At 38.7% G+C, this 13,432-nt stretch overlaps 1 protein-coding gene across 1 annotated transcript; it reads right to left on the reverse strand.

The window, feature by feature from the left end:
• Positions 1 to 721: 721 nt before the first annotated feature.
• Positions 722 to 12,816, reverse strand: FYTTD1 (forty-two-three domain containing 1). Its single transcript, XM_010284377.1, has 9 exons — positions 12,798 to 12,816; positions 10,203 to 10,334; positions 7,054 to 7,199; positions 6,154 to 6,266; positions 5,220 to 5,316; positions 4,116 to 4,177; positions 3,201 to 3,275; positions 2,271 to 2,397; positions 722 to 1,219 (listed from the first exon to the last, which is right to left on the reverse strand). Exons 1-9 carry the CDS (start codon positions 12,814 to 12,816, stop codon positions 1,124 to 1,126), a joined length of 867 nt encoding a protein of 288 aa, XP_010282679.1. The 3' UTR covers positions 722 to 1,123.
• Between the last annotated feature and the right edge of the window lie 616 nt (positions 12,817 to 13,432).

The following is a 13,432-nucleotide window of genomic DNA, read 5'->3' on the forward strand; positions in this document are numbered from 1 at the left end:
AGGCTGGCAAATCAGGGGCTTTCTTCCAGCAACATTCCCCAGTTTAATCCAATTTCAAGGTGTCTGACCACTTCTGATCAGCTTCACATCTTACCTCTCTTTGGTATATACAAAGAAGTGCCATTAGATTGCTTCCCTCCGGTTATTTGTAAGAGCCAGAGAAAACCCTCTGGGACAAGGTATGCAAGATGAGAATCCTGTGTCTGGGAGGGTAAGGAACTCTACCATACCACTGACTTTCTTGTGAACTGTTGTATTTATTCCTATGAAATTATTCAAAAATGTGAAGTTATTGCATTAAGTTTGTGAAAAAAACTTATAAAAAGAAATAGAAAGCAAAAGTTTAAGAAAAAATAGGAGACAGACATACTCCGTTTACAGAAGATGATGATGAACTTGAGCTATTTGTAATATAAGGTACTCTCATACTGCCTGTGCAGTATTCCTCCAATATGATCTGGACCACTTTTAAGGATAAGAGTAGAATAGTCTCCATCCTAATTATATATTTTGGGTCTCAGATAACAGCTTTATTTGCAAAAGTGAGGATGGAAAACATTTAGTTTTCAAGAAAGGAAAAAAATTGAACTTCAAAAGCACAAAGCAGTACAACCAATGCTCCCATGAAAAATGCTGCTACATCACTACCAAAGTATTCATGGACTGAGGCTCTGTGCCAAACTGCAGTCCAAAGGAAAGTTCATACGCAGTCCCTAAAAAACCCTAAAATGGGGCTTGTAATGAAACACTTACACAATCTACCATAACAGAGGGGTCAAAGAACAGATGCTGAACACTCCTCGACAAAAAAAATCCAACTTTTAAAATTTGTGTTTGTGTTTTGGTTGCAAGGTGAACTAAAAATCGGTGTTGTCATCAGCTGGGCAACAGAATCTTTTCCAACCAGGTGATGGTGCCACTCCAGCAGATCAGTTTACCTACTTTCCCCCCTCAGGGCATCATGTCTTTTACTGTTCAAAGTAAAAGTAATAAAGATAGATAGCTCTGCCACTATCTTAGCAAGAAGTCTGGAGAATTTCAGTGACGTATGCTGTATTCTTCTGCCCACTTTTATCTCAGTTTCTTAGGTAGGTGGGATCAGTGCTCAAGTCCATCTGTCAGGTTAGCCCACTGTTACAAAACGGCTTCCTTTGTTCTGAGACAGCGCTGTTCTTTGTTCCTTCAGGATCCCAAAACGTTCATTCAACGTCATTCCTGTCTAAAAAATAAAGTCATTTCACCACAAACATAAGAGATATCGGGTTAATCAAAGTAATGGAGACAAGAATAATTTTTCCCTCATTCTGTATCATCGCTTGACCACACTTACATTAAGAAACTAAAAAAAAAAAAAAAAAAAAAATTCAGATTGGACTATACATAAAGAGCTAGCATTTCTCAGAATTCATTAAGAACACATGGTACACAATGTCAAGACTGAAAGTCTACTCAAAATATCCTAAGTTAAACTGTGGACAGACTGAAAAAGGGAACTTTCACCACACTCATTTCCTTACAGATTATACACAACTTCAACAAATGCAGCACTTTAACTGTGTTAACGCAGGTTGCTTTCCAGTCCATCCAGTTGGGGCAGTAGACTGCAGTCCAAAACTTCAATTAATTTTACAATATAGTAGTAGACTATTTTTGACATACTGCTTATTCATAGAAGGAACAAATCCAGACTCATGCACTGATCCCATGTAGTTTTCTATAGCTGGCAGTAAGGAGTTGATTACAAGAACAGCACCTAACTGTCACCCTGTGAGAATTCCTTCAAAGACAGCACTAAGATTCCTGTACCACATTGCCTGTCTTCATGAAACTTGTGAAAAATTGCTCATTTTTCAAGCCTTTATGTCATCACATATTTTTTTTCCTAGATGCATAGCAAAAGTTGCTTTATAAATTTAGCTGTCGGAGTTCCATACAGGTTACACAACTGAAAGAAGCTCATCCCTGAATTATGCAGTTGCTGATTCAAGCACAGCAGGAACACCAGAAGGCTTTTACAAATATTCAACATTTTAAATCCCATTTAAAGCACGTGGGCATGCGAGACATGAACTAGAGGAACAGGAACAGTGAGTTTAGTTGCTTGCTTGAAGTTACATAGCAAGTTAGTCGAAGAACTGGAAGTGGAAACAAGTAGTAGTCACTAGTTCCCTCTTTCTGTCACTAGTGAATCTAGGAGGAAAGTGCCTGGCTCACTGACTTTTATCTGTCTTGAAACTACTTCCACAGTTAAGGAAAGAAACTTTATTTACCTGTTTTCCAACACTATTAATATCAAACTGCAATGGAACCCCTTTGGGAATCTTCTTCTCTTCAGACTGGTCTCTCTTCATCAGAAATGGTGGCACAGGAGTACGAGTTAATCGTAATTTCTGGGAACTGGGAAAGAAGAATGTTACAAAGGACACAGTGAATATGTGTTTTACACAATAAAGCCTTAATGCTGACAGAGGTATGAATTTTTCATCAAGCCATTTGATTCTGCTGTCTGAATAGCTGGAGGGCACAAATTCAAGAAGGTAGAAGTCAGAACTATAAAAGGGTAGCATTTGTTATTGTTACCAGACAGCAAGTGTCCCAACAGGAAGCGATCTTATCTTTTCTCTCTCAATACTACTGATAAAAGCATACTTTGCAGTTAATTATTCTCATAAGTATGAAAAAATAAAAATTGGTACAGTCTTCCTTACAGATAAAATGCTATAATGAAAAAAGCTGCTCAAGAGATTTTTAAAATAGAACATCTCATCAAACAACAGTATAATCAACTTCCCAAAGACAAATACAGCAATACTTTCTTTAAGCACAACTCTAGCAGTGTCTTTATGAATCAGGGAGGAACTATTGCCACTCATCAACTAGGTGCTCATTCATTTTCATTCAGATAGAGGAGGAAAACAGTCTGATTTGGTAGAAGCAGACAAGCTGAAAATCTACCAGCCCACTGCTCTTCAACTCTATACACATCAAGCTCCTAACTTGGAGATGTCTTGTGAAATCCAGCTGTGATATTATTCAAACAGCTCAGAAACACTCAGAAAGGGGCCAGATTTAAAAGTCTTCATAAGAAGCTGTGACCTTGAGGTCACCTGAAATACTATCTGCAGGGAACTTGCTAAATGGCTCAAACCAGCAATTTCAGCTATGTTAAGAACATTTCAGAAATTTTTTTGAAAACTCACATTGGGGTTATGATTGCTCCTGGGTTATCAATGGACACAGTCAGAATCCCTCCACTTGTGGTGGAAGTTCGCCATCTAATTTGAAAACACAGAAATCACTTACAAAAACGTTGCAGAAATTTCAGACAGGGTATCTTTAAATACATTTCCAAAACAGTCACTAGTGAAGAATGTACAAGCTTTCAGAATACAGGCCAGTACAAAGACCATGTGCAGTCAAACAATCTACAAGAAGCTTGGCTATTGATTCTTGTATCTTTTACGTTATCTAAACCCATTCAGGTGAGCGCTAGATCACATACAGGCAAGGTGTACCAGAACTACAGCTCTGACTGAAATGCTCACTTTTTAAAAACATTGTTTCCTTGCCACAGATGGGGCCAAAATGGGTCCTCACAGCAAATCTAAGAGGTGACAGCCTGCAGGTCTGTGGCATACGCTGCTTACTCAGCCTGTTGTGTTATCAACAGATTGAAAAAAAAAACCTAGCAGGCACAGAATGATATGAGAAGAATACATGGGGGGAGAGCCAAGTGTCCACCTTGTGACCTGCCTTGCTTATTTCCAAACTGCTTCATAGGCTTATAGGAATATTAAATAAAATGTAAATTACATCAAGAGTTCAGGAGAACATTGACATTTGAATTTTTCCTTCCAGTCTATGCAGTATTCATGAGTGGTAGAGATTAGTCTGATCCTCTGAAGCTACCACCTTCCCCCTCATTCCTGCAAGCGTCTTATGCAAACAAACTCTTCCTGGATAAACTAGAAGATAATTTACAAAATAACTGAGAATAGGGGGAGGATCAATGTCACTGAGTTGACATGCCTTTCAGTTATCAGAGCCAGGAAGCCAGGACTAAACCGAGAATCATATGATTAACTAAGCTGAAGTTTTCCAAATTAAATACTTACTGACGAGTTCTCTTTACTGTCTGATTATCAAGATCATCTGCTGACTGCACTTGGGCCTGTACCTGAAAACACATCAATAGACACTGGATTCGAATACTGTTTCAGTTACCATTGTAGCAGCTAGAAATACAGCAGTTCAAACCCAGAAGTTTAAAGCTCTTTGTACACTCTGCACAAGCAGGGTTGTACTTTCAGAGGGACTTCAAAGATAACTATCCGATTACCTTTGAAGGCATTGAAAGAAATTACTTCAACACCACCAAAGTCATTTAAACAAAGTTGTCAATGACAGTAACTTAACCAATAAAGGGATGGAAACATTTTGGAGGACTATGTCAGCAAACATACGCTTTACTAAGATACACAAAAATGTAGCCAGCAGGAAAAACCTGGCTAGTTCCTAATCTGATCTATGTTAACATACATAATATCCAATAAGCCACTAAGTCCCACTGCTGTTTTAAAGGAATTTGGTTTTGTTTTTCTTCCTCATGATCCTGTCTGTAATTCTGCAATCCATCTGGATGGAAGACAGCAACTACCTACAGTCACGACGATGGCAGATGTAGAATGAGGGCACAAACGAAAAACCGAGAACACCACTATCATTCACTGCACACTCTGTATTCTCTCAGTCTTACTCAAAACAATTAAAAAAAATCCTTAAGTAACTAAAATAATAATTAAAATAAATAACCCCTAAATAACTTAAAAAAAACACCCACAAAAAAACCCATGATCAGTTTCTAAAACATGTTTCTGCTCTATCCTTCACCCAAAGGCAATTTTTGAAAGCTGCCCAGTGCTTTCTAACATTTACTTTTAAAAGGAAAAATTAATAGCTTGTAACTACTCTCAAACACTCTGACAAGTTCCATGCCCCTCAGAACAGTCCAGCTAGGCTGGAACAGGAAGGAAGACTCAACAGGTTATAGTAACTGAAGAGGACAAGTACATTTCCCTAGAAGAACCCATGCCTATTTCCCAGTCCACATGAAGCTTCTACTCATCTGCTATCTGAAATTGATTCATTAATATTGGTATTCTAGGTTAGCTTAGAACCTGTGGCACAATATTGTTATTGTTTTCAGTAATTTTTATTACCTTCAGGCCCCTTCTAAACAGGAAAGTTGCTTGACGAGTGTCTTTCTGCTGATTTAGTTTGTTTCCAATTCTGGCAAAAGCAGATGGCATGTTATTCCTGTAATATTTATTAAAATATAGTTATCATAGGCTCCACAGATAACATCTTAGAGACACTACGATGAAAGTCAGGAAAGTACCCAACACATCCCTAAGGACGTCTGCAATGCTGCCTCTTTGAGGCTGAATGTTTCAGTTGCAATAAGCTTCTCATCTACTTGGAACAAAACACATTAGTCATAAATGGAAAAATCACTTCTGTTACACAGAAGCCTAGCACTCCTATATCACAAGACAGTATGGTTATCAATTCTGCTTTTTACTTGGCTCAGTACTCAGTATACTCCAGCACTTTAAACATTGCTGATTAGATGAAAAAAATGGAGCAGTCTTGATATGTATGAAGTTTGTTTATGGTTTCCACAATAGTCACATAGTGAAAATTTTCATCACGAAGACCAGTTAAGATGCAGTTCATAACAGACATGTTAATTCCAGCAGAAATAAAATGTGCAATAGCTTCCAGGAAACTGAAGATGGCACCAGCTTCCACAAATGCATTTTATTTAGAAAGTTCACTAAACCATGGCTGTTACTTCAAAGCTACCAAAATCCACATTGGCCATCTCCATATAGGCTGCCTATGATTTAAATGAAGATGGAATACCAGGTGCTCACAGAGGTACTTCCTGAGTGTTCTACATGGTTATAAATATCTGTCTTTGTATCGAGACCATGTTTGTCCCACGCTCAGCTTCCAGATTTGTTGAACTTCATACACATGACTGTATTACTGCAGACGCTATCCACCATCTTCTCCTGGACTCAGTCCTGTCAAACAAGACATTATGGAAAGTCGTCAGGAAAAGTTCAGAAAACAGATTTGGTCTTTTACCTTCTGTTTAGTGGGGCAGGCCTCCTGAGGGCTGGAGCTTGTTTTCTCTGCATTTCAGATTGTCTTTGCAGGTTTGTCTTCTTTTTCAAAACTGGGTAATTCCGCTGTGCATTCTTAAAAAACAATAAATATATATATACCATATATGTATACTGTATATACACACTTGTCCTTCAACTTCCTTCAATTTCCATTTACAAACTGCATATGGAATACATAGGGCTTTGCCTACCTTTCACAGTCTAGTATGATCTGAAAATACATTCTATACTATTCTATGTATGAATTCTATATTCCTCTCATCACCGGGGGGGGGGGGGGGGGTGGGGAAGCAGAGTTATCCAGTTCCTTTTTGATTACTGTATCTCCTTAAACTGACAAAATACATGCTCCACACATCTTTAACGTTATTATTCTTCATAAATCCAAAAGTAATCCCTGTTCTACTGAATGAGATGGAGCAGGCAACAATGCACTAGAAGAGTGCAGAAAAGGAAGCCTACTGAAGGAGTTAATTATTTTGCAAAAACTCCCATTTTTTTTTAACAAGCACATGGTTAACACCTGCATGTCAGCTGAATCATTGGTTTGTAACAAAGCAATGCAAAGACAAGAATCCTAATAAGTGAGTTTTTCTTGTTAACTACTTCCATACTTGCACAGAACATATTCCTGTACTTCAATTTTCATGACTTGCAACCCCATTAGATGTTAAACTTTCAAACCTAGTCATTAACCGCCTCCCTCAAAACAAACAAGAACTCAGCTAACACATCCCCAATTTAATACAAGATTGCACCAGATATCTCCATTTTATATTTCAGTAGCACTGTTCTGAAACCATTGTGTTTCATTTTTCTAATCTGTTTTTACATGAACCACTTGCGCTGCATTAATTACCTTCTCACTAAGTGGCTGTCTGTTCAGAGGACTAATTCCTTTGCGTGAACCCATTGATTTCTTGGCTGCCAAGCCAGTTATAACTCCATAAGAACGCTTCTTCCCTGCTATCTTCTTTCTGCGTCCCAAACGGTTTTTACCATAACCTGCAACAAGCATGAAGAGTTCAACAATTCTTATTGAAAGAAACAGCTTATTGCCTTAAGATGCTATGGAGGCAATGCAAGTTATTTGGCTGCACACTTCAAGCCTTAGAGCAGACGCTATCACTACACTTGAAGACAATTTGGTCACTCAGTTATTTTAGCAGGTCTGGCCCAAGCCCTAGCACAACAATAATCAGATTCTCATACAGATCACAGTTTTGCTCTAGTTCATTGCATTTGAAAATTTGTTATTTGACATGTCAACAGGGACAACTTAAGAGTCATTCTGGCATAGAAAGCTACCAAAATACTCTGAAATGGAACTTCACCAAGTGCTGAATAACACAAAACCAAATAAAACAAAACAAAGAAAAACCTGCTCCCCACCTATTCAGCAAACTTTAAATTACCAGGTTAATTTAAAGAAAAGAAAAGCAACTTCAAAGCTTATTTATTTAGATCAGTGGTTCCCAAGACATGACTTCAGGAAAAAAAAAAAAGCAATTGGCCCACAAAACCATATTAAACAGCACATGAATTACATCACATTTAAAGTGTTTTCAATTAGAAGTCTGCATGGCAGTCTGGATGAAACTGAGAATTGAAATCAGCCTTTGAATATAAAAGGCTTGTAAGTCTGAGGTCTGTAGTATAAACATCTGAAAATCTCCAGTTACAAGGGTTTGGTTAACCCTGTCTGGAGCCATTTAGCGTCACACTATGAATACAGACCATGCTTCAGTTTTATCCCCAAGTATCACCCTCTTTAGAACCTCAGACCACGAGATAAATTTAAGACTAAGGAGTCAGCTCTACAGCAACAGACATAACTAGCTTTGACATATCTGACTTCATAGCATCAATAATAATAAATCTGTGCTTCTTCACAAGACAGGAGCCATCACATAAGGTTAGCCACCGATCAGAACCCAGCTTAGATAAATTTGCCATGGAGAAACTGCTAAATACCCACATTTTGTGGATTGTTAGCAATGCTCTTCTTTTCAAATAGAAAAGCTGAGAAACAGGGTTTCTTAGGCTGAAAGGGACCTCATGAGCTCTCTGGACCAACCTCTGCTCACATAAAGGACAACCTCAAAGTTAGCTCAAGCTGCGCAGGGTTTTGTGCCGTTGCATTCTGTGTATCACCAAGGACAACTTTTATTTAAGTGAACAGTGTTCTTCTCTCTGTTTCTCCCCTCAAAATCTGAAAAGAGTCACAGCTCAAGTTCCTCACTTTTCAGAGAGTTTGGCAGCCACTTCTAAAACCACAAGGAATTGAATGCTGTTTATCATTTGTGGTTTATGTAGCTCTCCACAAACAACAGAGGATTTGCTACTTATCAGAATAACTTCAATGGCAATGGAGCAGCAATAACTCTATTGGTCATAAGCTACTAATAACTAGAATGCTCAGAAGAACGGTTTAATGATACCTCCTGCTCAAAAAACAATATAAAAGAGGTTTGCTTTCAGCGGAAGAAAGTGTGTGGAGCTGTATATGAGGGAGCAGTTAAAGCTATTCACAACGTTTCAACAAGCTATAAATCTGGCAGTTTTGCAAAAAAATTTTTGTTTTTTCCTAGAACAAGGGCAGGCAAGGAGGGAAGATTCCAAGACAGAAAAGTAACTGCAAAGACAGTTGTATTTAGTTTTGTATTTGCAGCTCAAGTTCCTCCTAAAATTCTAAATTCTAATACTTGTTTCTTTTTTGTCCTTTGGATCACAAACAATTGCATCTGACAATTGCAGTCATAAACAGAAGCCTACATGTTTGATAATCTACAACCTGAATTCACTTACTCTTTCAGCTACATAAATATTCTTACACTTGGGCTGACTGATGTAAAATATTTTCCTGCACTGTCACCAATTTAGTAAAGATGCACAAATAAAGCAACACTGCTACGTTGGCCTGTATAAAAAGCAAAATTCCTCTGAGCCCTGAGCAACAACGACATTCCACTGATCCCCAAAGACCTTTGTGTCTCAGATGCTAACTACGGGCTGCTGCTACAAAAAATATTAAGCAATGACAAAGATAAAATGGGGATCACTGAGTACACCAGGCAGATGTGTATGTTTTAAATGAATGCTACTGAACAAGAAATTGCATGTATTAACTTAAACTCTTCATTAGCTTGGCTTGGGGTGGTAAGCTTTCTGACTGGACAGTATTTTTCCATATTTTGATAATCCAGTGCTAAAAAGGTACTTTTCAAAACTAAGCACTAAGTAAAACCAGTTCTATACTTCAAGTAGGTGCTGGTCATGTGCTGGACTAAAACCTGAGAATGGTTTTAGAATATGACTCCTGTTTATGGGGGAAAAAAAAAAATCCCAACAGTTACTCTACAGGAAAGCTGTCATTGTGCACTTCGCTCCCTGCCTGCATGATTTTTCCCCCCACTTTTGTATTCCACTGCAAAAACGTTGGCTTAAGAAGGCTGACATGGTGCTTCCTTTGCATCCCAAGGTCTTAACAAAAAAAGCCGACTCAGACGCTCTGCACTATCCATTTATATATCCCAGAGGCAGCATTAAAGTCTGCAGCAACAGCTATTTTGGGGAGGCCTACTAGGAGAATTCTACCTAGCAAATATAAATACGCTGGCTCTTTTGCACAAAGCTCTGAGCTCTAGCAAGGCCTCCACATTTCCTAATATACAGGCTTTGGCATAAGCACTCTTTCTATCCATCCTGAGAAGGAACAAATTATCAACACAGTTTCCAAAATTAAAATAAATTAAAAAAAAAAGCAGAAAGCAAGCCAATCCTTGAGTCAAATAGAGTCCATCAAGCACCTAAGTTCCCTGTTGGCCAAACACATCAATGACTTTCTCACAGATCACAAAGAACTGAATTATAATCAAACCTCCATATAATACTATTTGAAAGACACCGGAATTGACCATGTCAATCCATACATTTTCATTAGGCTACATTTCAGCTCAAAAAAAAAAAAAAATACTGGACAATCCAAATTACGTTTGGCATACACACCTTTCTGCTGTTGGATTCCCCACTTGGAGCTTGGTGTCCTGAACTGTCGAGTTCGATTCTGCTGAAGCCCTCTTTTCATTTTGGGGGAATACTGTTTTCTCTCTTCTTTCTTGTTCAGTTTAATTATATCATCTGTAAGCAGAAAACAAAAAAGAAAGATTTGACACATTGCAGACATATTTTAGTTCTAAAGAAAAAACCCTAGCAGGTTAAGAGTCATGTGAAATAGACCAGTTAATCTTGCAAAGCCAGCACATACAAGCTAAGGTTCCAGAAATATCTCTATGAAATACCCAGTCCCTGTTAGTTTTACAGTACTTCCTTTAAAATATAATGCCCTAGTAAAAAAGCAGCAACTGTATACATCCAGAACATCCAAGAGTTGAAAGATAGTGCATTCCGTCCAGCATGAAATTTTTAAATTGAATGACTACATTAGTTTTTGTATACCGTTAAAGAGAAGGTAATCCCACCACCACCACCAGACTTTGCAGATTCCAGACAAAACGTCAATTTAAGCCTTAGTTCTTTCAGCTTAAGTTACTTAAGAAAAATCACACAGAAAGAACTCAGCCTCTCAGTTATCTTCATGTGTTCACTGAGGTTGAGATGATGCAAAAAAAAGCAAGTAAGACTTCTCTCCCTAGGTATCTGCAGGCCAAAGCAATCGCCTTATCTATTGCCCAGGGAAACAATGCTGAACAAATTATTAATCAGTTTAAGAGCATGCGTAATATGATAAACTGATGAAACAGTGAACAGCAGGTCTGTCAAGTGCAAATCATACCACACCACTTTGATTTCCTTCACTGATCTGGTAGCTGGCTCAGGAGATGAGAGTAAAGCAACAGATGTGGCATGCTTTAATTTCACTGTTAGCTTGTTTGCAAAAATACCATAAAGGAAAATGTCAAATTATGTTTATTGCATCTAGATCAGGAGAACGCAACTGATAAAAACATTATTTTTAATAGAGAGCTACCACAAACACTTGGACACCCTTTTTCAGGCGGGGAGAGATGGGAACAGGGTTACTGTGTTTAACAGAGTTCAAACAGACTGTGATGGGGTAAAACAGAGAAAGCAATGTAAAAAATCCCACCACAAACAAAAACAAACACAAAAACCCACAGTGTTGTTATCCAATGTTTTGTATCCCGGTGAAGTAAAGCTAAGAGAAAGTCAGCTTACTTTGCTGCAAAAAAGCCTCAATATTCAGGGGAAAAAAAATAAAATTTAAAAAAAATCTATCAGGGTAAGGAATACTGATACAGGTCACTCGGGGTTTGATTTCTACAGAATCTTCTTTACCATAATGATCATCCCTAGAACAAAGATTCACAAACTATCCTTTTTATATGACAAAGGAAACCAAAGCCACTTCAAAATGGTATACAGGTCCAAAATGGCAGAAACGACCACTACTAACAGCAGTACTCCATCGGGAGCAGTATCTGAACTTAGCACCACTAATAAAATGATGTTCAACAAAAACTAAAACTTCCAAAACTGCTAGAGCAGAAAGTGTAATTTTGCGTGATGGCTGCTCCCACTCCTATGCACCTGTGATAGAAACCCACCACATTCAGAGAGCGTGGATCCTTGCTTCACAGTTCATCTGCTCCATCTTAAATCCCATTTTGCAAGTTAACTGTTGCTGTACACAGGGTTAAAAGTTCTTAAATAAAAGAACACAAGTATCAGCTATTCTCTTACTTGGAGAAATTAAGGATATCTGGGACTTTACATATTTGTTAGCTGAGACACACTGAAGCATTCTGCTATCTTGCCTGAGATCAGAGATCAAAACTATAACTAGAACAGCAGAATAATCCGGCAACATTATCAAACTGGAAGCTTAGTTTCAGTTGAGTTGCACATAGCACAATAGCAACAAAAATAGGTTTAATCTTTATTACTACATGGGAAAATACTCAACATTAAGATCTAATTCTCAAAATTTCGGAGATTAATGCTTTGTCAATTTTTGTGATATCACAACAGATGTGGGATTGCATCTCATCTTTGTTTACAGCAGACCACAGAACTTTGACTTCGGGACAGTAGGCGTGGATGACACCGTTCTCAGGTAAATTACCCTTGTCACTAAACAAACTCAGGGACACACCCACTCACAAAAGCTTCTTAAACAAAATGTCACCATGATGCCACAACAGTCATTTGCAAGTTGCTATTAGTCAATGTCCAGGACATGTAGTGGTGGCTAACTGAAAGGTTGATTTGGTCAAATAAGAAACATTAGAATATATGAAAATAGAACTAGCCACTCAAAATCAATAACTCTATTAATCTCAGTAACCTTGGAAACAAAGATTCAGGGTGCTATATGGTAAGTAAAAATAGATTTATATGAAAGCTGTAATTCTACTCCACATTCAGACAAACTCTAAACATCATTTCACAAGTTATCTCCACTGCTCTAACACAGAACTCCATTGGATCATTTACAGAAGGAAAAATTGTACAAATCCTCTTATTTTAACGTGGTCCACAAAGGCTAAGTCTACCATTAACATTCTAGTTCACATTGCGATTTCACTTTTTGAAGCAAGTCTCTTCATAGTACCCATCTACCATGCTCTGGTAGCGTCATGGAGCAGTCTTGGCAGTGTAGAAAATTTTTTCTGGATAAAACTAAACCGGAAGGTGCACTCCTAGAACGCACCAAATGTGTTCCCGACTGTTAAGAGGATTCAGTGCATAGGACCAGAACAGAACTACGCTGAGATACCTCTTTGAAATATATATAGCATGGATGTCAGGTTCTCAGATACATTCAGAAGACACAGCTCTGCAGATCTGCAATGAGCCTGTGCAACTTCCTAACACACAGAACCAATGGGAGGACAGGGGAGAAAGGGGCAGATTATAACAGGAAACTACGTGGTAGAGACAACATCATGCTTGCTCTGGCTGGTAAAGTACTGCAGAGGAGTTACAAAAGAGACTCGTCATTACCCACTTCGAAACCTGGGAAGAAAAAAAGGCAAGGCCGGCTGAGCAGCAACCGAACCACCCCTGCCCCTGCAATCACGAGGCCCTGGACCCTCCCCCACGGCCACCCAGCAAAGGGCCCGGGCACCGCGGGCCTGACTGGTGCCACAGGCACGCAGCGCCCGGTCTACGGCCTGCTTCATACACCCAGACGGAACAAAAGGGGCCCAGCCCGCTGAACCCGGCTCCTCCCTGGCCAGGGACTGCAACCCCCC

Source organism: Phaethon lepturus, unplaced genomic scaffold (genome assembly GCF_000687285.1).
Source record: "Phaethon lepturus isolate BGI_N335 unplaced genomic scaffold, ASM68728v1 Scaffold55223, whole genome shotgun sequence".
NCBI lineage: Eukaryota > Metazoa > Chordata > Aves > Phaethontiformes > Phaethontidae > Phaethon > Phaethon lepturus.